This window comes from Fistularia commersonii, chromosome 3 (assembly GCF_037954325.1).
Source record: "Fistularia commersonii isolate RoL2024-O1a breed Wild chromosome 3, RoL_Fcom_v1.0, whole genome shotgun sequence".
NCBI classification, from domain to species: Eukaryota; Metazoa; Chordata; class Actinopteri; order Syngnathiformes; family Fistulariidae; genus Fistularia; species Fistularia commersonii.
This window is the reverse complement of record NC_141286.1, coordinates 10,240,474-10,262,284: the sequence shown is the minus strand read 5'-3', so window position 1 is coordinate 10,262,284 and position 21,811 is coordinate 10,240,474. Positions and strand designations below refer to the sequence as shown.

The 21,811-nt window shown below is 51.7% G+C and overlaps 2 protein-coding genes across 3 annotated transcripts in view; one reads left to right on the top strand and one right to left on the bottom strand.

The window, feature by feature from the left end:
* Nucleotides 1–15,717, bottom strand: part of dync2h1 (dynein cytoplasmic 2 heavy chain 1) — a 54,599-nt gene extending 38,882 nt beyond the window's left edge. Inside the window, exons 1-49 of the mRNA XM_086178080.1 lie at nt 15,535–15,717; nt 15,251–15,424; nt 14,733–14,874; nt 14,259–14,377; nt 13,978–14,122; nt 13,739–13,884; nt 13,556–13,642; nt 13,297–13,431; nt 13,095–13,208; nt 12,897–13,008; nt 12,641–12,765; nt 12,396–12,571; nt 12,129–12,324; nt 11,957–12,052; nt 11,684–11,845; nt 11,488–11,586; nt 11,229–11,368; nt 10,924–11,152; nt 10,710–10,837; nt 10,299–10,414; nt 10,058–10,185; nt 9,493–9,642; nt 9,202–9,407; nt 8,966–9,121; nt 8,786–8,900; nt 8,533–8,703; nt 8,295–8,453; nt 7,224–7,292; nt 6,969–7,123; nt 6,755–6,887; nt 6,544–6,661; nt 6,352–6,464; nt 6,164–6,274; nt 5,603–5,753; nt 4,648–4,853; nt 3,754–3,936; nt 3,482–3,664; nt 3,193–3,416; nt 2,989–3,104; nt 2,386–2,585; nt 2,187–2,318; nt 1,986–2,118; nt 1,688–1,895; nt 1,468–1,597; nt 1,236–1,391; nt 900–1,159; nt 517–763; nt 276–427; nt 58–202 (exon numbers count right to left, since the gene is read on the bottom strand). Coding sequence (XP_086034206.1) covers nt 58–202; nt 276–427; nt 517–763; nt 900–1,159; nt 1,236–1,391; nt 1,468–1,597; nt 1,688–1,895; nt 1,986–2,118; nt 2,187–2,318; nt 2,386–2,585; nt 2,989–3,104; nt 3,193–3,416; nt 3,482–3,664; nt 3,754–3,936; nt 4,648–4,853; nt 5,603–5,753; nt 6,164–6,274; nt 6,352–6,464; nt 6,544–6,661; nt 6,755–6,887; nt 6,969–7,123; nt 7,224–7,292; nt 8,295–8,453; nt 8,533–8,703; nt 8,786–8,900; nt 8,966–9,121; nt 9,202–9,407; nt 9,493–9,642; nt 10,058–10,185; nt 10,299–10,414; nt 10,710–10,837; nt 10,924–11,152; nt 11,229–11,368; nt 11,488–11,586; nt 11,684–11,845; nt 11,957–12,052; nt 12,129–12,324; nt 12,396–12,571; nt 12,641–12,765; nt 12,897–13,008; nt 13,095–13,208; nt 13,297–13,431; nt 13,556–13,642; nt 13,739–13,884; nt 13,978–14,122; nt 14,259–14,377; nt 14,733–14,874; nt 15,251–15,424; nt 15,535–15,717 — 7,434 coding nt within the window. The remainder of the gene's footprint in view (nt 1–57; nt 203–275; nt 428–516; nt 764–899; nt 1,160–1,235; nt 1,392–1,467; nt 1,598–1,687; nt 1,896–1,985; nt 2,119–2,186; nt 2,319–2,385; nt 2,586–2,988; nt 3,105–3,192; nt 3,417–3,481; nt 3,665–3,753; nt 3,937–4,647; nt 4,854–5,602; nt 5,754–6,163; nt 6,275–6,351; nt 6,465–6,543; nt 6,662–6,754; nt 6,888–6,968; nt 7,124–7,223; nt 7,293–8,294; nt 8,454–8,532; nt 8,704–8,785; nt 8,901–8,965; nt 9,122–9,201; nt 9,408–9,492; nt 9,643–10,057; nt 10,186–10,298; nt 10,415–10,709; nt 10,838–10,923; nt 11,153–11,228; nt 11,369–11,487; nt 11,587–11,683; nt 11,846–11,956; nt 12,053–12,128; nt 12,325–12,395; nt 12,572–12,640; nt 12,766–12,896; nt 13,009–13,094; nt 13,209–13,296; nt 13,432–13,555; nt 13,643–13,738; nt 13,885–13,977; nt 14,123–14,258; nt 14,378–14,732; nt 14,875–15,250; nt 15,425–15,534) is intronic.
* Nucleotides 15,718–16,320: 603 nt separating this feature from the next.
* Nucleotides 16,321–21,196, top strand: LOC147235479 (uncharacterized). 2 transcript variants are annotated; one of them, XM_086143619.1, is made up of 6 exons: nt 16,321–16,363; nt 17,022–17,104; nt 19,068–19,355; nt 19,694–19,975; nt 20,130–20,271; nt 20,358–21,196. In XM_086143619.1, the coding sequence occupies exons 2-6, from the start codon at nt 17,041–17,043 to the stop codon at nt 20,401–20,403; spliced, it is 822 nt and encodes a 273-aa protein (XP_085999745.1). In that variant the 5' UTR covers nt 16,321–16,363; nt 17,022–17,040; the 3' UTR covers nt 20,404–21,196. The 2 variants fall into 2 exon arrangements, with proteins under 2 accessions (XP_085999745.1, XP_085999747.1); XM_086143621.1 differs by having other exon boundaries at nt 20,130–20,249; nt 20,358–21,178.
* The last annotated feature ends 615 nt before the right edge of the window (nt 21,197–21,811 follow it).

Here is a 21,811-nt window from a genome sequence, read left to right as displayed (position 1 = left end):
AGGCCATGAGAGATATCAAAATGATAGGATGATAGGATGATAAAGGTGATGGTGCACCTGCTCGTAGATCTGCACCAGGGAGCCGGCCAGCTGCTGCGTCCTGCCCGCGCTGGCCCAGGAAGCCTGGCTCCCCAGGCTGTGCTGGAGAACAGGCTGCAGGTAGGCTGCGTAGATGGTCTGCAGCTGCTCCCGGTCCGGGTAGCTGCAGAGGGAGGACACATGAGAAGGGTCGGCGAACATGGTGCTCCTGCCGGGCGGCGAGTTAAGCCACTTACTCCACAGTGCAGATGCGAACCACGGACGTGAAACGGGAGGTGAGCGAGTGGCTGCCGACGGCTCCCCCCGTGGACATGGAGGCCACCACCTGGATGTTCTCCAGACTCACCCACTCCAAGTTCTCATCGTAGAAGCCTTTGTATGTCAAAATCTGCACGGGGTGCCCGGGAAGGGGAGCAAAGCGGGAGAGATGTCACTGAGAGGAAGGTCTTCAAAGGCCACGTATATGCCTCAACCCACCTGCTGCAGGAAGGCAGCCAGGTTGCTCGTCCCCCATTTGTCAGGCTTGGGCAGGTTGATGTCCTTCAGGTAGAGCACCAGGTTCTCGCAGTCCTTGGGCCTGAAGACCCGGCCCGTGTTGGAGCTAAGCAGCAGGCATGTCTGCCCCAGCTTCTGGAGAACGTGGCGCGAGGAGGTGCAGGCGCTGCAGTGCACCACAGCCACTTGTGTGGACCGGAGCCTGGAGAAGGCGAAGCGCAGGAGCATGCTAGAGGGGGAGGAGACAGGTTGGAACATGTGAGTTGGTTTTTGGGAGTTGGCCCTCAGAACCCTGACCTGCAGGGAGCAGCGGCTACATCTCCTGAGATATCTCCGGGCTATCTCTGTTCTGCCGGGTTCCTTACCCCTTGCCGCAGCCCTCGGGCCCCACCACCACGAAGGGCTGCCGGTGCTGGGCCGTCAGCCACGGCAAGAAGCCATGCAGCGCCCTCTGCATGTCCGGGGTCTGGATCACCGGCAGTGAGAAACAGTTGGAGAGCTGGTCCAGGCTGAGGCCGTCTGCATGCTGGAAGGTGTACGCCGCCAGGAGGCCGCTGTCAGGGTCGAAGTAGGTGTCCAGCGGTTTCCTGCTGTTGGGAGGGCTTTCTCTGGACCAGCTCAGCAGCTAAAAGCAGAAGATATCATTACAGATGCAGGCTGGTCACGTCATATCTCTGCTTCTACACAGCTTCTCCCCTCACCTCCTTGGCAAACTCCTGTCGGGTCTTGGGGCCAAGGTTTCCCCCGAGGCCTCGGAGGAGTCCCACCACGAACTGGCCCCTCTCGGTGACAGCGGCCAGGTGCGACAGGCCGTTGAAGACCGTGCCCACCAGGCTGGTCTCCACTACAAAGTCGTTCTGGTAAACGGCAGAAGCAGAGGGGTCTAAGTTAAGGGTGCCGGATGGGACCGGTGGAGGGGGGAGGGGGGGTCACCTGTTTGAGGACCCAGTCCAGGGCTCGCTGGAAGTAATCTCCGAGCCAGCTCTCCAGGTTAGCGCGGCACTGCTGGGGCTGAACTAACAGCCAGGACTTCACCAAGGCCCCCACGTCAATGTCCTCATCGCTGGAAGCCAGTGGAGAGATTGGGGAGGTGTTAAAACCAGGTGGCGGACCAGAGGAGAAAGACCACAGCGTCCACGTTTTGGTAACTGACCTGAGAAAGATCATGCCCATACGAGATATGGTGGCCGGAGAGGCACAGCTGAGGTCATGCGTCTCAAACAGGAAGTTGACGTTGGGCCCGAACTGGATGCGCTCCCCGCTGGGCATGGTCAGGAGGCGGTTGTCGTCCAGCACCGAGTTGAGGCTCTCAATCCACTCGGGATCGATGTCGCCGTCGCACACAATCCAGGAGCTCACCTCTGGGGAGGGAAGGACAAAAATGGGACCTTCTAAAAGAGAACTTGCGGGGGAGAGGGGCATCTCACCGCCGTTCTAGGAGCGGGACCTACCCTGCGGTTCTCGTACCACGTGCCTGGCACTGTGCGTCAGCACACCGTCGGACCACTCCCTTGTGTCCATGTCAATGTGTCCCAGGAGCTGCTGTCGGGGCATGGCCTTGGGGTTCATGGTGTACTGCTTCACCTGAAGGAGACCCAGACCATGAGCGCACCAGAGAGACCGCCTTCGGAGATGGAGGAGGGGTCGCTCACCGCTTTGCCCATCTTGCCAAGTGCCGCCCGGAGCATCCTCCAGAGAGTAGACTTCCCCGCCCCGCTGGGTCCGACGATGACTACGCCCATACGCTGCCTAAGCTGCTCGTTCAGCTCCAAAGCCTTCTTTAGCTGCAGAAACACAACATGTTACTTTGCCTTCCACAAAATTTCAAAACACACACTCACACGCTCTCACCTGGGAGGGTATGAGCTCCAGCTGCGCCTCCTCGTAAGCTTCTTCCAGGGCGCGCGTCAGGATCTGGTCCTCCACGTCAGCAAAGTCCACCCCAGAGAAGACGTCTTTGACCAGGGCGTCGAAGCGCGAGCAGTCAGCGAAGGTCAGCTTGGACATGGTGTTGAGCCGCAGCGCCTGCACCACCAGGCTAGCCTCCGGGACTGCACACACACGTACACACACACACACACACACACACACACACACACACACACAGTCTGGGTCTCCAGAAACGGGATGACCAGGTGGTCTCCGGCGGTGGAAATGCTACAAACGCCAGCAGAAGGATGTCTTCACATAGAGCTCATCGAAACCGCTTAGCCTAAAACTGGGAAGTATTGACTTTTGATAAGAGGGGATAAATGAGGTATTTTTTTTGCAGCTTCCCCAGGAGGAGGGATTTATCTGATCATATGTTGGATATCTCCACCTATGAGATGCACTTCCATCACCAGGAGTGATGAACATGTGGAAAAAAACATTCCTGAGACCAAGTTCTCCAGAACTTCAGACCACTAGCATGTAAATCCTGGTTGTAGCAAGCTGTGCAAGTGCAGGACTTACTCCTGTCCTTGTCCTGGTTCCTCCTCTGCTGCTGCAGGAGGCCACCACAGGCCTTCAGCACTGTCTTCAAGGCGCGTAGCCCCCAGTCATAGTGCTGCTGGGGGGTCAGCAGCTCCCTGGAGATAAGACGCAAACCCTTGAAGCCAGCACGAGCCGTGGCTGCACGAAGAGTTTTATCTTTAAAAAAAAAAAATCAGTTTTTACCTGGCCAGGTTAAAAATAGCCACCAGTTTACGTCCAAGCACCTCCCCATTCCTGAAGCCCTCGGAGTAGAGGATGACCTCAGCGATGAGCTCGTTGTCCGGCCGGCTCATGGCCACCGGCCTGAATAGCTGCTTTAGGTTGTCGGGGAGCTTCTGCCTGCCGCCGTAGCCCTTTCCCGCCGGGTTCAGCGTGATAAACACCCCAGAGTTGGTGTCCAGCTCCACCTGAGGAGTGGAAATAAAATGATTCCCCTTGTTTTTCCGTTGCGGCCGCCACTGTGCACGCTCACCTCCTTCCCCAGCAGCTCACATGTGCGCTTCTGCTGCTTGAGAGAGTCCTGGATGGCCTGGATCTGCATGGACACAGCTGACAGGACCGCCTCCTCCAGACGGTTGAACTCGTCGAAGCAGCCCCATGCACCACACTTCACCAGGCCCACGAAGATCCGCCCCATCGATTTCACGTCGATGCCCTGGAGGAGGGTGGAGACGGCCACGTTACTGTTGCTCATCTACTGGGACCCGTGTGCAAGACGGTGCTTCGAACGTTTTGTGTCTTTACCTCGTCACAGTTGAACACCAGCACCTGCCGGCCAAACAACCCCCCCAGGGCCTTGACCGACTCTGTCTTGCCCGTACCGGCAGGCCCATATGGGTTTCCTCCCAGCCCCATTTTCATGGCCTGCGTCAGAGTCAGGTAGCATTTGTCCGTCAGCGGGGTGTGGACCAGCTTGGCAGCGTTCCCCTGGTGGAGGAGGGAGGCAGAGGAGGGGAACAGTCAGACAGAAGTTAAATAAGGGGGAAGGGTGACCATGAGAGCTTATGGAATAAAAGATGATGGGTCAGGAAAGGTGGAGTTTCAAAAATGTTAGGAAGGAGCTGCAGCGGCTGCTACACATAAATGCAACACTCCTCCCGTGTGGCGAAATGGAGGCATTGCAACACTTTTAAAAACTGTTTTCAGTGTTTTCCTCTCTATAATAGATATGATACATTTTTTTAATTGTGCCTCTCTGAACACATGAGGACACTTCTCAGAAGTAAAAACGTGTCGTAATGAAACAGAGACACAATTATTTGAACAGACAGGTGTCAAAATCCAAAATTCCAAACGGCAGGACTCGGAAAGTGTGTGTGAATGTGAGCGGCATGGGACGGAATTGTCGGAGGGACCGGGGGCAATGCAGCAAACAGCGGCTTAACGCTGGAGCGGCAGAGGGATTTGCGAGGAAGAGCGAAGAGTGGGGCCCCGTCTATTTCCTGTCAGCTTTGGATGGCGTGGATTTGGTGCCAATAAAGGAGGATTTGGGTTTTTTGTCAAGGTTTAATTTAAGCAAGTTGAAGGTGAAGATTTAATTTTGCTGCTTCGCTGCGAAGCGTCTGTGTGTGTGTGTGTGTGTGTGTGTGAGTTGACACACCCAATCATATATAGACCTTTTTAAGGGACCTTCCAGACCTGGTACTCGTAGGTGTAGCTGAACTCGGCGTCCACCATGTGCACGCGGCAGCACCCGTCCGACCCCATATAGAAACGCAGCTGCCTCCTCCAGGCCCAGGCATTGGCGCTGACAACCCCCGCCTGGCGGAGCTGCCTCACCACACCAATGTTATGGATGATGTCCAGGATGAGGGCCTTGAGCTTCAGCTGTAGAACACTGGAGTCTGCGGGGAGGAGACAGAGAGAGGAGTCGGATGCTCTGGTGGAGGTTCTTCGTCTCATCATAATGAGAGGTCCTTCATCTCATTAAGAGTCAGGAGACATCCTGAACGTCAGTGACGGGAAGCTCTGAATGGGTTAATGCCATCAGAAAACAGGGGGTTTTCTATGTGAAAACATCTGCTTTACTTAACGTTTAACTTTTATTACTGGAAAACACGTCGTTTCATGGAATTTCCAAGGTAGCTTGTTGTTGCTATTATGTCATCACTTTAAGGCTTGTGGTTGCAGGGTGTGTGAGGGGCGAAATGTGAAGCACAGCACCATCAACAGAAACCTCAAGATGAACTCAGGAGCTCTCTGACAAATTGAGGTTGGCGAGCTGTCAAGGCCAGCTTGAGATTCGCACCAAGAGCAGCCGTTCACCGCTAATCGCCGTAGCAACCAGGGAACGCGATAAGAGGCTATGACAAAAATGAGAATAATACCCCCATCCATCACAGACTGATTGTTTTATAGAACAGCGAGACGATCCGTTCAAATGGATGACGGGATGTCTGAAGAGCATGCACACACACACGCACACGCACACGCACACACACACACACACACACACACACACACACACACACACAGCCATTGTGTTTGTGAATCTAATTAAGTGCTCCATAACCGCTGTCATGAAAAAAAAGACCACATCAAAAGCAGCTGACTTCTAGCTCCAGGAAGGACAAACAAACACACACATTCACACCTGCATGCGTTGCATCGTCGGGGGCGGGGTCAACAGCGGTGTAGTGCTCCAGCTTGGCGGCGAGCTCGGCCTCCAGCTGCAGCAGGTGCTGCTCCTCCAGCGCTCGTTCCACATCTTGGGTGAACTGGATCTGCTCGGCCAGACACAGTACCTGGAGCGGTTGGAGGGAGAAGACAAGCGGTGGAGGCTAAATTTTCTTCCTCTCTTGGGTCCATTTTGGTTCCTCTTTAGGTCAACTGAAGGACCAGGAGCCCCCACCTCCACATCCAGGTGGATGATCTGAGAGGCAGGAGTGGCTCCAGGCCACACCTGATGGAGACAACTCAGAGTGGATGTGGAAGCTCAGCCACCTCAAAACATTCATCCATTCATCATTCAGAGAACTTAACCTGCTCAACGGTGGGAGGGGGCAGGCCTGTGGCCGATCCCAGGAAACACTGGGACCTGTCAATCACAGGTCCACATACAGACACGCCACTGTTGACTCTCACACTCATGTCCGGGATGATTTGTTCTTCGGAGAACCTACTGAGAACCCAACGGAGAACCGTCTTGGCGTACCTGCGACGGGTAACGCGAGGGGTCCACCGCCCCTGCCCTCGCCGCCAGACACTCACACAGCAGCTGCCTCAGGGTCTCCTTCATCTCCCGTGATAGCTCACCCAGCCACACCTGGGGAGAGGAGGAGTTATCGCGCAACCTTGGTTTCCAGCGAACGTGGACCCAGCCAGGAAATGTTCATGCCCTACCTCCACCAGGTTGGAGATGCGGACCAGGTTCCGAAGGGGCACCATCTCTCCCTCCAGGGAGCACATGGCCACGATGTGCTGGCACTGCTCGTCGAACACGACGCTGTGGATCCCTACGCAGGCAGCACACCCGGACGCCATGGTCAGTTTGCCGACAGTGATGAGATAACAGGCTCCGAAAATGCGTCTCACCTGCAAACAGTTTCTTGAGGTGCGACTGGATGACGGTCGGGTTGGTGGCCTGACCCAGAATCTCCAGAAGATCATCGTCTCCGATGAAGTAGAACCTTGGGAAAGCCGAGCGTTTCTCCTGCAGACGGACAAGGTGCGGTCAGGAGTGTAAATTGGCTGAGTGTGTATGTGTGTGTGTGTGTATATGTGTGTGTGACCTGGGCATGCGTACCTCCAGGAACTCGTTGAGGGACTTCTGGCAGCGCTGCAGCTGGTCCAGGATGGTGACCAGGGAGTTCCTCATGCCGGCCCTGGAGCTCAGGGAGACCACTCTGTCATCCCTCTGGATGTCAGACATGATGGCCCTACGGCAGATGGACATGGAAAGTCTTCAACACTCTCTTGAGGGAAACAGTTTGAATCCACTTGTTCGCCTTCTCAGGTACCTGAAATCCTCGTCCACCCGTTTGAAGCGGGCCTCCTCCCGAGGCAACGCCCCCCGCCCGAAGATGGGCTCCAGGTACACCCAGCGCCTCTGGATGGCGTTCAGACTCAGCAGGTACTCATCCAGGTCAGAGAGGCGGACCTCCCAGAGACTCACCTGGAGGTACAGAGGGGGGCGTGGGGAGACACCTTCAGCACACCACCCACCCATGGGGGGGTGGGGGGGCTTAGATGAAGCCTCAGTGTCGTCACCTCACCTTGTCCTGGAAGTTGGAGTAGTATGGAGAGTCCTTCAGGGACTGCAGCAGGCAGCGGTTGTCTCCCACCTGGGGAAGGAGATCGATTCAGGGCCACGTCAACCTCCGTGGATTTCAACCATTTGTGTTTTTTCTTTTAGATGTGTGTGTGTGAGAGAGAGAGAGAGAATGTGTCCAAGTCAGCTCCTTCCCACAACAACATCTGGAGGAACTTCACTGCTTAGGAGACAGATTCTTTGGATCACAGGTGTCTGCAAACACCTGCTGATCACCTTCATCATGTCCTAGATATACAGTAACACCTTGACTGGGAGTTGAATCAGTTCCATGGCCAAGCTAGTGACTCAGTCTGCTCTGATATCAAATTAAATTTGTTGTTACAAACAAAATTGCTGTTACAAATAGGAAAATGTACTTAAGAAGTAACAAATACTATGAAAACAAAAATAGATAATAAAAGAGAATGTTATGTGCATTTCCCTTGAAGATCAGAGGAGGTTGGGGGAGTTTTTCATCTGGTGCGCTATCTCTTAACTTGAAGGCTCCAGACTTCATGCGATAATGTGTGTCTAAATGTATCTTGCACCCTTTGCTACGCTTTCTGTCAAAATGTCATTGTGAAGTCACTCCTCTTTCTAAAACCATCAAAACACCCCCGACCAGCTTTGAACAACTGTCCATCCATGTCGGTGCTGTCCACCACACCAAATCCCTGTAAATGTCTCCTGCCGATGCTCTCCGTCATGTAACTTCTCCATCACTTTGAGGACAGGTCCACAATACACACACCTCACTCATGTTTTTCCATGATTTTCTCTGGGCTAGCAAGTGGCTGGCGGCACATCTTTAAACGCCACTTCACGGACAGCAGCGATCACGTGGGTGTCAAACACTCATTGAGCGACGGCTCATGTCTCAGGAAAACTCTGAACCCGGCACAGTTGTAAGTCAGGTTCCACTGTGTTAGCTTTGCTTACATTGGCTTATCTGCTTTACCTTTATTTATTTGTATCTACACACTTTCCTCAGAGCAAAAATTGTGATTGGCCAGGTTTGCGCATGTGCACGCACCTGGTTGACGATGTCCCTCCAGTCCTTGATAAGGATAAGGTGGCGGCCGCTGTTGCTGGTGTACTCCGTCAGGTTAAAGGTGGCCGCCGCCCCCCACAGATCCAGCTCCCGCAGTGCCTCCCTGATGGTCACCTCCGCCTGCGCACGGCTATTCAGGTCCTGAACACACACAGATAGCCTAATAGCTACTTCCAGAAGCAGATATGAAGTGTGTGTGTGTGAGTGTGTGTGCTTGTACCTTAAGCTCCAGGGCCTTCTCAGTGATGGTGCTGGCCACGGCCAGCAGGTCACTGAAGGTAAGCCTCTCCAGGGTGGTCCCCCGTGGGAGGGCCAGGAGGCGGAACATGTCCAGCCAGTGGTCCTGGGACAGGTGCTCCCCGCGCACGTACTTCAGCACCGGCACCATGTTCTGCAGGTGGACGACAAACAGCCTCAATGCTATGTGGAGATACATGAAAATATATCTAGTGCGGTCAGGACACATTCCTCACCTTGTACTTGTCCACCTCTGCCTGGAGCTTCACAGACATGGCGGTGGGCTGCTGCAGCTTCCTCAGTCTGTCATGCCACCCCAGCAGAAACTCCTCGAACAGGTAGGTCTTGGTCCTGTAAAAACAAGGTTATTGAACCTCCTCCTCCCCCCTCGCCTGACCATGAGGCAGATCTCTGACCTGAAGGTGATCCAATCCTGCTGGGCCTTCTCCTCCAGGCCCTGCTGCCACTCGTCGTACAGACCCCACATCTGACTGTGTTCCTCCAGGTCTCTCCTGGTCTCCTCCGCCAGGACGAAGGCCGGGGCCTCCAGGTGGAAGTAGGCACAGTCCTCCCTGAGGAGAAGAAACCAGAGGATTACGAAAAGTGTTTTCCCGAGTATGGCGGCAGACTTGTCGCCGGTAGGGCCGCTCACAGCAGCTTGCTTCCCACGAGCTCCAGCTCCTGGAACTCCTGCTGCTTGTCCTTGATGGTCTGAAGGCAGGAGAGCAGCGCGGCGTGGTCCCTGCTCTCCAGCATCTCATCCTTGGGCTTCAGCTGATCCCAGCGGGCCTTGAAACGCTCCAGGTCTGCTCTGTAGGCCTCGATCCGACCCTCAGCGTTGCTCCGCATCACCTCAACCTAAGGAGGGTGCAGAGGAAAGGCCTGAAACCGGCAGCCCACGGCCGGAGGCTCTGAAGGGAGTCGGACAGGGCAGAGGCCTCACCTGTTCCTTCACCATCAGCTGGTGGCTCTCCATGACCAGCTCCAGCTTGTCCCATCTGGCCCTCAGCGAGGACAGTGAGTCCAGGCCTGCCCCTGACACCACTCGCAGCAGACGGTTCTTTTCCTCAGCACACTGGAACTCAGGCTGGATCTGGACACACGCAACACACGCGCTTTACTCCATCATACATCGTCCACAACGCTTGTCGTGCACACCTGGAGGGTTAGAGCTAATAACAGCTGCCATTAGCTGAGGGACGGGGCTTAACCTGAGCTGGACAGCTGTCAGTCACAGGGCAAGATATGGACACATCCAACCATTCATGCTTTCAGAATCTACAATGAAGACCGGCTGGACTGAGGAAGTAACAACCTGAAAAAAACTCTCAGAGAGAACTTGGAGAGAACCCTAGGGGGGGGAACCCATCTAGGCAGGGGAACATGGAAACTACCTACAGAGGCCTGGAAAGACCGTTTTCTCAAATTAATGAAAAGGCAGATATAAAATGGCCACTGCTACAGATACTGCAAATGATGACAACAGAGGGCGTGACGTGTTGTCGTACTTCAGGCTTGTGGGTGAGAATGTGGTTGTATCTGCTGCTGGCCGCGCCGACCTCCTCGATGCTCTCCGGGCGGGCAGACAAGCTCTCCATCGATTCGGAGACGAAGCTGTCGATGCTCTGCACGTGGCCTGGGGGGGGAGTTGGAAAACAAAACAGAGAACGTCAAAGAAAAGGAAAGGGGGAAGTGAAAGGGAGGACGCAACTGAGCTAAAAATGATGTTTCAATGGGGAGGGGCTTGACCTTGAATGGACTTCCTGAGAGACGCCAGCAGCAGGTCGAACAGCCTTTGGATCAGGTCGTCGATAACGGCCTTCACCGGCTCGCAGTTCACCATGATGCAGTCCACCTTCTCCTGGCTGGTGGAAGGGGGTAGCAGTTAGCATATCACCTTTTCCTTTCACTCCCCTGATTAGACTATGTAATACAGGGGCAGGATTCATTGAGTGGGTGGGTCAGACAGTGATTGTGAAACCGAGAACCTTTTTTGTTTGGAGTCATTCTCTCAGTGAGGAAATTAATCCGAAACTGAGGAGCATGCCCACGAGGAAACCCCCTGCTAGACTACAGAAGGCATTAATAGTTTCCATTTTTCAATTTGAATTGTCTCCTGCTCGCGATGGAAACGAGCAGGTTTTGCTCCGCTCCCCACACCTTGGCAGACGCTCAGACTCCTTCCCCCTGGCCTTCAAGGCCTTGAAGTTCCTCTCCCAGTCGTGGACGGAGCTGAGGTTTGTCTCCACCAGCTTCTCCAGGTCCACTTGGCCAAGCACCACCCACTCCTGAGGGGCAAGCGCAGCACATAAGCATTAGTGACGTTGGCTCACACATGCTCAGTGCTTTTCTGAGAGAAACCCCATCCTGGTACCTTGAACTTCTGCTGCACTGCCTGCAGGCGGCTGAAGAGGTCCTCTGCCTTGCTGAAGACTGTGAGGAACCCGGAGGCATTCCTGTCAATCATGGTACTGAAGATGAGCTCCTCGCCCTGGGTGCTGACACCTTTGAACTGGTTGGGGATGGAGATAAACCTCTTCATCTCCCTGAAGTAGCGAGCACGCAGCTCCTCAAACGGTGGACGGAACTGCAGGTGGCCCTGTCTATTCCAAACAAATATGTTTTTAGAAGTGCCCCAGAGACACTGTTGACGGTTGACAGATCCCAACCTGAACTCACTTAAAGGTCAGGTCTGCATGGATCTCAGGCAGGTTCTTATTAAGGGCCTCCAGCCCGGACTGGTACTGGTGCTCCAGGGCCTTGTAGAGCTGATGGTTCCAGTGCTGGCGCCACGCCTGCATGTCTGCAGACCGAAAGCCCTGAGGGCACAGATACCCAGGTGAGCATCGGCCCACTGCTTCAGGTACTTCTTCTCTAGGGGATAGCTGGAGAACCTCCTGCTGAATCATCTCAGATCTACGCCTCTTGTATTTGGTACCTGAGCCTCCAGAGTGGCAAAGCTAGTGCGAAGCTCCTGAAGGCCGTCCTTCCACTTCTGCTGATGCCGAAGAAGGTCGATGTTCATCAGCGTTACCACCTGGGGAAGCCGGTCACGAGACGGCGCATTAAAATAAACAGTCGCCCACAATGCCACAATGCTACCCCCCCACCCCCGACTAAGAACACGGTGCAACCTTTTCAATGAGGTCACTGTGCCACTTGCGTAGCTTCCTGTTCTCTGTGGAGAGCTTCTCGGCGGCCGACTGCAGCTTGGCGATGTATATTTCCAGATCCTTCGGATTGTCCCAGGTGATGTGCACTTTGCTGCCGGACTCCTTGGACTGAGAGCGGGGATTCTGACGAGAGAGAACGATACAGCCTTCAGTTCAGGGCCTGAAAGCCTCACGTTGATCATTTTTCAGGGCTACATGTTCAGGGGAAAAGATATTTTATTTTTCAAACAGCACCTTGATGACTTGCTCGAAGGCCAAAGCCAAACCAAGCATCATGGGCCTCTGGGAGGGAATCATCTGCTGGTCGATGGTGTTGTAGAAATGAGCCACCTAGAAAATCAGCAGTGAATCAGCATTGTGATAAGAAGCAGGATTATTTGGGGCCGGTGGAAAAGACAGGTCTCACCTGCTTGAGTACGATGGCCTGCCTGCAGAACTTGTCAGCAGTATTGGCGGCCTGCTGTATCTTGGCAGGGATGGGAAAGCCCAGAGCCGAGAGCTGCCGGACCTCACGCAGCAGAGTCATCAGCCGGTCTGAGTAATGGATCTTCAGCCGTCCGTCGGCGTGGTCCAACTCCATCACTCTGCTGCTGGCCTGCAAACTGCAAGGGACAGGGGTTAGCACGCTAATCACAAAGCTAAGACACCATGGGAAAAACAGAGGGAACCCGACCTAATTCCCGACTTTGCATCAGCCAAGCCATGGAGTATCTCCCTGGACCACTCCTCGTACTGCTCCTGTTCGTATGCCCTCAATGCCTCCAACAGGTCGTCGCAGAAGCGAAGGAACCCCCTGAATCCGGGCAGGTCCGACAGCAGTGCCTCGGCGATGCGGACACAGTCCTCCACCTGTGCGAGGAGCGAGAAGTTGGAGAAGCCGCTCGAGAGGTAACGCTGTTTACTGGAGGTTAAACGCACCTTATGTGTGAGATGTCGCACCCACACGATCTTGTTGACCACCTCTGGCAGGTTCTTGCCCATGAGTGGCCCGGACTTTTCCCCCGGGTTTCCATGGCAGCGAGTCTCAAATTCGGTCTTCACGCCTGAGAGAATCGGCACAGAAAAAAAAAAATCTGTTGCACTAAAATATTGCTTCCTCTTTTGAGATAGCTGACAACCGGGAAACCGGGACCACAATTTACATGTCCCGGTCACATTTCACTCAGAGTGTTACCCTTGTTGAGGTCCAGGAGTCTGGCCAGCAGGATGTCCCTCTCTGACTGCAGCTCTTTGCTGATGGTGGGCCTTCTGATCAGCTCTTTGTGTTTCTGGAACACTTGGAGCAGCTGAGAACAGATGCAAACATGTGCTAAGTTTCCAGATCAGCATGTGGCTGAATGGCTTTGAAAGGGGAAGCAATGCCTGACACTACCTGCTGCGGGTTGTCCTGCACGTCGGCGATGTAACCCTTGAGTCTGCTGGCCACCTCCTGCTCCACTGGGGCCACGATGCGCTCAAACTGAGCCACGGCGGCTCTCCAAAGAGGCTGCGAGAGAATGTTCCCAGTCCGGAGAAGTTATTTTATTGGGCAGATTGAGGAAACGCTTACAGGTACAGAGGCCGCCTCAACCAACCTCAGTGTAGGGGTTGGAGTGCAGGGGGTTGAGACCAGAGAATGGCTCAAAGACCTGGTCTGGAGACAGAGCCTGCTGCCTGCCCACTGGCAACAGACACAGCAGTTTCTCGTGGAAGACACGCAACGTCACCACCTGACAGACAGAAAGCAGTTAGCGTCCTGAACGCCTCAGGTCACCAGACAAGGAGGTAAATGTTCTCCAACACGTGTATGCCAACAGCTACTTGTCAGACAGAAAGATCCGGGTTGTGTCTTACCTCATCCAGGCGCTTTGCTAGGCACTGCAGCATTTGTGGGTGGTGTTTGTTTCCCTTCCAGGGGTGAGGGGCGTACCTCTTCCACACCTGCCGGTGAGACGCGATTCAGTCTTTGCTCAAGAGCTCATATTGGGATGGAAAGTGAGTATGGATTTGGTTCCCTGTCCCCTGCCCGCCCTGCACCTGTCCGGTCAGGTGCTCGCACGCCGTGACCCACTGCTCGCAGATGGCAGCGCCCGTTCTCAGGCCCTCTCTCGCTGACGCAAAGGGCTCCTCGAAGATTCTGAGGTCGCTCAGTTTCCTCTGCACATACCGGCTGAGGGCGCCGCCTTGTGAATGTGCATGGGAGAGAGATGGCTTTTTTTTTTAGAAGACATACCGCTGCACACATACACACAGATGGAAATGTACACGAGGCTCACCGATCACATCCATGAGTCGAACCATGCGCGTCTCAGCAAAGGGCTCATAATCAGTCTGCCGCCACACGTCATCCAGCGCGTCTTTGCTCTGTTCCACCAGGTCCACGACGTCAGACATGGAGAGGCCATCGAGACCACAATACTCCTGCATGAGCAAGGAAAGTGAAGTTGAGATCCACCTGCTTGTCAGTCCAGGGTGCAAACTCAAGAACAGCAAATAAAGTCACTTCCATTTTCTCTTCTTTGGTGATGACAGCCCTGAGGAGTTCAGACAGGCGTACCTTCTGGATAGGTTTGAAGTGCTCGCTGAAATGCGCGGCCCTCTCCCTCACGGCTATCTTCTCTGCACACTCTGAGATGTCAGTCCAGTACTGGAACTCATCGTTGGGCGTGAGGATACCTGCCATGATGTAGATACATTTTATATACATACATACACATATACACACACACACATACATATATAGAGATAATGTGCTGAATACTTAAAGACCCTGTGGTCTTTGCATTTCACTCAACCCAGCTGATGCTCAGCTGGGAGGCAAAGATTTAAACTGGGCGGGTCAGCTGTCAATCATGCAACTATTCACTATCTCATTCACACCTACAGACAATGTAGAGTCTCTAGTGAACCTGCTGAACCAAGAGAGAACCCAGGCAGGAACAGAGAAACAATAAATCTGCGAACCTTGTTGGCGTGAGGCGAGCCCGCCGGCCAGCTATGCATTTATCTGAACAAACAGTTCCGCGCTCACCCAGGACGTCGTCCTCGGCACGGCCCTTCCTCACAGCGGAAGCGGACCCTCCCGTCTGACGCACCACGGACCCCAGGCCCAGCTCCAGCTCTGTTAGCAGGCCGGCCAGCTTGGGGTCGAACTCCGACTGCCATCGCTCATCCTACAGAAGACGACAGGAAAAGGAGAACCTTCAGCTTTCCATGGTATAGATCCGTTCTTTGACATGGGTTTGAAATGTACTTGAATCCTGTGTCATCAACCCTTTAAGTCTGGATGGTCCTCATTTTGAATCCTGGTTTACATACATACATTTGTATGATACGCTGACTTCTTGTCATGTCCCTTTCAGATCAAGATTGATTGATTGATTCATTCATTCATTTAGGTTTTGGACTCCAGTGAACCTCCTGCATGTTTTTGGACTGTGGGAGGAACCCAGAGAACCGTATCAGCATCAGACCTCTCTAAACTCCTGGTCTTGGGGCTCTGAGTTGTGCGCATGAATGAAGAGCATCACTGAGGATTCGAATAATCACCTTTAGCAGGACAGGTGCGAACACCTGACGCACGGCCTGGTAGAGTGTGGTGACAGGAGACTCCAGCATGGATGACACCAGGAGGCTCCGGTGGAGGTTCTCCTCGGTGATCACCGTGGGATGGAGCTTGAAGAACACCAGCACCTTCTCCTGGCGTGCACCCACATCCTCAATCTGCCATTAAAGTACAATAATGATACGACTACGTTATAAAGTATCAAAAGTAAAGAGGCGGAATGCGTATTTTGGCACCGGAAGCCCGGAGAAGGGAGTTCGCGTCCTACCTGGTTGGAGAAGTGTAGGTGGTCTTCACGGCGGCTTACTGACAGTACAAACTCGTTTGCGTCATTCAGGAAACTGTCTAGTTCTTGTTGGTCGCCGGGGGAAGCAGGACGCTTCAAGCCGTGGAAGTTCCCGGCGGTGGTGAGTATGAACTTCTTCCGGGCGTCGTCTCTACCGTCAGGCATCTTCTGCCGGACTCGGGACGCATGGAAAACGGGGCGCTGAGGAGGACCGGCGCGGCTCAGATTATCACCGGCTGTGGCTAGGTAGCGAGCTAGCAAGCATAATTTAGCTAGCTAGCTAGCCGGTGTAGCTGATATCAACCTGTTGCTGGCTAGGTAGCGAGCTAGCTTAGCGCGCCGCCGCTCGGATTTGATCAAAATAAATAATGAACAGTAACTGCAAGTGGACGGCCCGCTCTCTGGAGCAGACGCTGCTAAAACAACTTTGGGCCCGACTCGTCTGTCGCTCCGGGTGCTTTTTTAGCGATGCAGCCCACTGGTGGTTTCTTAGAGGGTACGCTTGAACAGTTGCTTGGCAACGCGAGTCCGGAAACAGACCACGTGACCGCAACATCGGCCGCAAAGACTTTTATTTATTGTTATCATACACTCATACTCATAATGAGACATAATCAACATATTTTAATAAAGAAAGGCATAGTCTTTGGATAAATGCACAGCCCGCCATGCAGAAATGTTAGATGATTCAGCTGAAGTAAAAAGTGGTACAGTCCTAACCCCCCCCACGCTTTTCCTTCTTCCACATAATGGTAGAACGCCCTGAATACTCAACCATTCATTCGCAAGACGTCTGAGTGAGCCCGCGAAGGTAGGTCTCTTCTATACTCCCCTTTGAAATCGTCCTATTTGTTAATCCTTTCATCGAATTTCCTACAATTTGTCAAATAATTACTTTTTATTTATGATTATTTATGGTTTATTGATTATACTTATGAGTGTCAAACATCGGTATCCCGTGTGATACGTTGTCTTCTGATAGCTTCTGTCCCCCATTGGGGATCAATAATGAATAATTGTTTTTATGAGAGAGGTGGATACAGAGAATAGGGTTAGATGGAGAAGGTTGATTCGCTGTGGCGACCCCGAAAAGAAAAGGCGATGGTGTTTTCAATGGTGTGTGTGTGTCTTGGTTTCGAACAAGAAAGTAATAGAAATAAAGGGGTTTCCTGAAACTAAATCACATGATTTATTTAAACGGCCGGTCCGGTCGACCCGGAAAATGGCCGGATCTGAGGGGAGCGTGTCACGGTTGGAATTCCCCACATGGGCATGTTTGTGACCGTGTGCAGGCATGCAGAGAAGGGTGTGTTCCTTTGATACACAGTTCCCATATGGTAATGAGCAACAACAACAACATCAAAAATATTCTGCAGTTTCGATGGAGTGAACCTTGAGTGAATGATTGAACGCCTTAATAAGAGTAGTGGCAGATCTGAATTCCTTCTCTCTCTCTTTCTCCCCTCCAGTTTGGACCAAGAGCAGAGGATGTGTGTGCTGGCCACCGCACTGATGCTTACCCTGACACTGACACCCAACCCTTTGGCCACAGGTCAGTGGCGCCAGGCATGCCCATCCCGACTAGGGACTGTTTTTAAATTACACATCTTCACAGATAGTTAACATTTGTAGCAAGAGATAGCTCTTCCTTCCCGTGCTAGGGGCCGGACTTAAATGATCTCACACACCATCTGGTCAGAATAAGAATAAGAATAAGAATAAGAACAACTTTATTTATTCCGAAGCGAAGGAAATTGATGTGCCAGAGTTACAAGGAAAACATAACAATAATAAATAATAGTAGAAAATTGTATAAACAGTAAAAAAAGGGAGAATAAGAAATACAAATAAACTATAAAGTGTCTTAAGTAAAAAGTGAAGACTATAAAGTGTCTTAAGGTCTTAAGTACCGCGTGAAAGGAGTGCACAAGAGTGTGAAAAAATATTGTACATGAAGTTGTTATGAATGAAATATTGCACAGTTATGAACATATATACAGATAAATTATTACAATTTACTGTAAGTGGGTGAGATTTTTTTTTTTGAAGGTTTAATATTTTGAGATTCCCTGAAGCTGAAGGGAGAGGAATTAAAAAGTCTGATAGCCTCAGGTATGAAAGACCTCCTGTGGTATTCAGTGGAGCTCTTCAGTGGTATCCGTCTATGGTTGCAAGAGCTCTGACAGGACGTCAGTGTGGCATGCAGGGGGTGATGAACATTGTTCATGATGCTGAGGAGCTTCCTCAGCATCCTCCTCTCTGAATCCTGCACTCATGGGGTGAAACATAACAGCTAAAGCAAATGCACCCTAAACACAAAACAATTCCTTCTCATCGTAAACAAATGAAAGTTTCGAGGGGTGCGCGGAGCTATTTCAGTTTTGACCCTCAGTTTAATATCAAACTTTTAAATTCTGAGATGAGACATTTGATGTTCTTCAATGATCCCATGCTTGGGAAATTGTTTTGCAGCAGCAGCAGCAAGACATACAAGGGCGAGACAAGCTAAAAATACATGTAATAAAGAAATAAATGTAAGTGTAAAAGTATAAAGTATAATTTAAAAAAAAAAAATGTCTCTCCATATTTACCAATATACGGGAATAAATAATGAGCAAAGTGGCAATGTTAAGTAGCACAGTAACTGATTTGAGTGAGTTGTTGTATATTGTTATTGTTATGGTTATGGTTATGGCATGAGGTAGCAAAGATTTCCAGTATCTTTCTGTCTTACCGCGGAGCTGAAATTTTTTTAATACTGCACCTGTTCTTCTCCAAAAGAAGCTTCTGTCACTTTGGTGTTATAGCCCTCCCTATTTTGTTTATTTTATCCTATATTGCCTATAGAAACAAGTTGGCAATGTCAACAGATCAACACTGATCAACAGATCAGTGGGCAAATATTAATATTCATGCTATCGTTATTTTTCTTGATGCCTCCCCCAACACACACACATAAATTCACACAAATCCAAATCCACACGCTCATAAAGTTGAGGCGATGACACAATAACTAGTTAAGTATTTCGCGTAAAAGTACTTTACTGAAAACATACCCCTTCACCAAGCAGTACCCTACTAATCGCACTTACCCCCCAACCCACGCCGAAAAAAAAAAATTAAGATGAAATGAATGTATGTATGTATGTATGTATGTATATGGAGATGGCTATTTGGTTAAGTGGTCACTTCTGACTTCCAATCTTCCGGATCTTTGGTGACTGAATTGCACTTTTTGTAAGTCGCTTTGGATAAATGCATCTGCCAAATAACTGTAATGCAATGTAATGTAATACGTAAGACATAGTACGTCTTCGGACATCCTCGCTTGACGTAGGACTTTTTGGAGTCACCCACACACACGCACACTGTGACTTCATTATGTTCAAAAGGAGGAACTGAAAGCGGTGGAGTGAGTTAAACATGCTCACCACTTATTTCCTGCTGAAAAAAATTACGTCAGGCTCTAAATGCCAAAGGTGAAGGTCTCACAGGGGTTCCTTTCTCCTGTACAGCCAGCGAGACCCGGATCCAGGGACGCTTAAACGGGAGCGTGGCCTTGACGTGTAACACCTCCAGGGACCACAACATCACCTTCATGTACCTTCAGAAGGACGGAGTGTTTGTGAACGGCTTTTACGTGGGTACAGAGTTGAAGGGTGCGTGGAAGAACACCCTTTTGAAGGACACCACCATCCACATATTCAACCTGAACATCTCGCACAGTGGATCGTACACCTGCTACACCAAGTACAATGACCTCAACCAGGTGGATTCCTCAGTCATAAAGCTCAGCGTCATAGGTAGGTGGGACCTGAAGGAAACCGGTTCCGCTGTTCAGCAAGCTGTGACGCACACATCACGGTCCTGTGACAGTAATGATGGTTCTCCTGCCTGGGTTCCCTCTATCCTCTCCTGCCTCTGTTTCCTCCCATGTTCTTTTCTTGTCTGGGCTGTCTATAGATTCTCCGTTTTCCATCATCAGCGTCAAGAAGACTAAAGTGTGAATGAGAGCAAGAATGGTCGGTTGTTTGTGTTTGACGGGTTACCCCCTCTCCTGAATGAATGAGTGATTGTTGAAATTTGTTTCATTCTACCATGGCTTCTTTTCCAAGTGAAGATCTCTCTCTGCCTCCTCCAGCCCCCTACAGCACACCCTCTGTCCTGAAGACATGTGAGAAGCACTGCCGGGTGACGTGCTCTTCCCACGGCGGCTTTCCTGCCACGATGGTGAGATGGAAGGTGTGGACGGAGGCGGGCAATGTCCTCCAGGACTGGAGGGAGGAGAACAACAGCAAGGACAGCGACCCGGACAGCCATCTGGTGAACATATCCAGCCAGGCGCTCTTCAACTGCTCCTCCGGCGCTCAGATGTTCTTCAGCTGTTCCGTGGACGGGCTCCACACCAGCAACTTCTCCGTCTGTGAGTGTCATTGCTGTTATTGTCTGTGCGGGCTTCTGGATGAGGCCCAGATTTTGCAGAAGATCTCAAAGAGTGTTTCTGTGAGGATAAATAACCCGGTTGTTATCATTCCTTAAGCCTCTGTATTTGTTTACTAACCCCCCCCCCCCCGAAGGTGATCCCCAGCGCCAAAACGGGATTTTAACTGAGGTGCTCCTGTCCGTGTTGCTACTGGTGGTCGTAGCCGCTGCCATCGGAGGAATATATGTGTGGGGATGCCGGAGAGCGGAGAGCAGTAAGTCCAAAGTTCCCACAGAGTAAGGCCGTCACTTTCGCCCTCCATCAACACCATCATGAAACCTCAGGCGACGGCGTCACTCACGTTCTCTTACTGCTGCTGTAGGGAGATGACGTCCCTGTCAAATAAGATTGCCAAGCAGCCTGTCTAGTGGCCCACTGAAGATGAGGAAGTGGCACATCGGGGATGAAGATGATGAAGATGGATGGGACCAGAAATATAATCTAAATGCAGTAATTTTGCACAGTCATTGGAACCTTGACCTACAAATGTATTGTCATTTTCCAAGACACGAGACTTAGAACTGTCATTTTTTTTGCTATGTGATTTGAGCCATGATCTGAGTTAGGAGTGGGAGGAGTGTTTGACCGTGCGAGGTACTGTTTATGTCTTTGCACTGATAGACTATAACGCTACATGCCACGAGATAGCCCACAGAAGATCATAAAAATTCTCAAGTGACTGTACACTCAAGTGACACTAGTATGACTGTACTAGTGTCACTTTAACGCTGTACAACCTCAGGTAATGCCCTCACAGGGATTATAGCCAATGTACTGTAGCTGCTTTTTTGTAATAAACGCTTAAGTTTACTGGCACCTCTGACACCACCACTAGGGGGAACACAAGCTCAACTCTGGTTTTCAATGGGGGGCTGAAGGGTTGAGGGTGGTGATTGCCTCTCAAAGTCCTGTCCGGCCAGTCTCTCTCTGTCGGTTCCCGTGAATTGCGTACTTCCTGCTGGTCTCCTCTGTGTCTCCGCTTCCTCTTTCGGTTTAGCGTCTGCATGGTTCCTCCCCCATTCTGTGTTTACATTGGTGGCAGCAGAGCAGCACCAGGTTGGTTGCACGCCAGGAATGCAACCCCCCCTCTCCACCTCTGTCCTCTCGATCTATTTATTTACCTCCTACATTCTATTATTCCCTCATTGCATGGACTCGCTCCTCCCCCTCTTCACTTTCTCTCTGTTCCCCTGTCCTCCCCTCTTCTGCCCCCCCCTCCGGCTCCCTTTCTCTCCTCTGAACCTCCACTCCCCTTCTCCCTCGCCTCCTTTTCTGTCACCTCTTTAAAATTCAGAGAGCATTGTCCGAGTTCGCATAACCCTCCTTTACCCTGACATCACCCCCCTTCACACACGCACACACACACACACACATACTCGTCCGCCTCCCTTCATTCCTCCGCTGTCTAACCCAAACAAACCGGGGAGGATTTTTTTCCCCCCTCTGCAGTGGCTGTAAGAGAAACACACCACATGTCAGACTGTGTTTGAACATAAACACCAGTCAGCTTGAGTGTGTATGTGTGTGTGTGTGTGTGTGGGGAGAGGGGGGTCCACATTAGCCCCTCACCCCATTCAAAATGAAGCCAGGGATAGCATAGCGACCGCGTCTGCAGAAACTTCATAAATAGATTTGCTTTAGCGCAGGAAGCTACGAGAGGGCAAATACGAGCAGGCGTTGTGTGTGTGTGTGTGTGTGTGTGTGTGTGTGTGTGTCTGGGAAGGGGACTCCTGATGCTCCAGCTGAGTGATGGTGTCTGTTGATGTGGGTTTAGTT

What these genes read in the sequence shown, in the direction of transcription:
- LOC147235479 (XM_086143619.1), top strand. Translation starts at nt 17,041, where the DNA reads ATGTGTGTGCTGGCCACCGCACTGATGCTTACCCTGACACTGACACCC. An exon ending in CATAAAGCTCAGCGTCATAG is followed by an intron (nt 19,356 to 19,693) that starts GTAGGTGGGACC and finishes TGCCTCCTCCAG; the next exon opens with CCCCCTACAGCACACCCTCT. An exon ending in CACCAGCAACTTCTCCGTCT is followed by an intron (nt 19,976 to 20,129) that starts GTGAGTGTCATT and finishes CCCCCCCCGAAG; the next exon opens with GTGATCCCCAGCGCCAAAAC.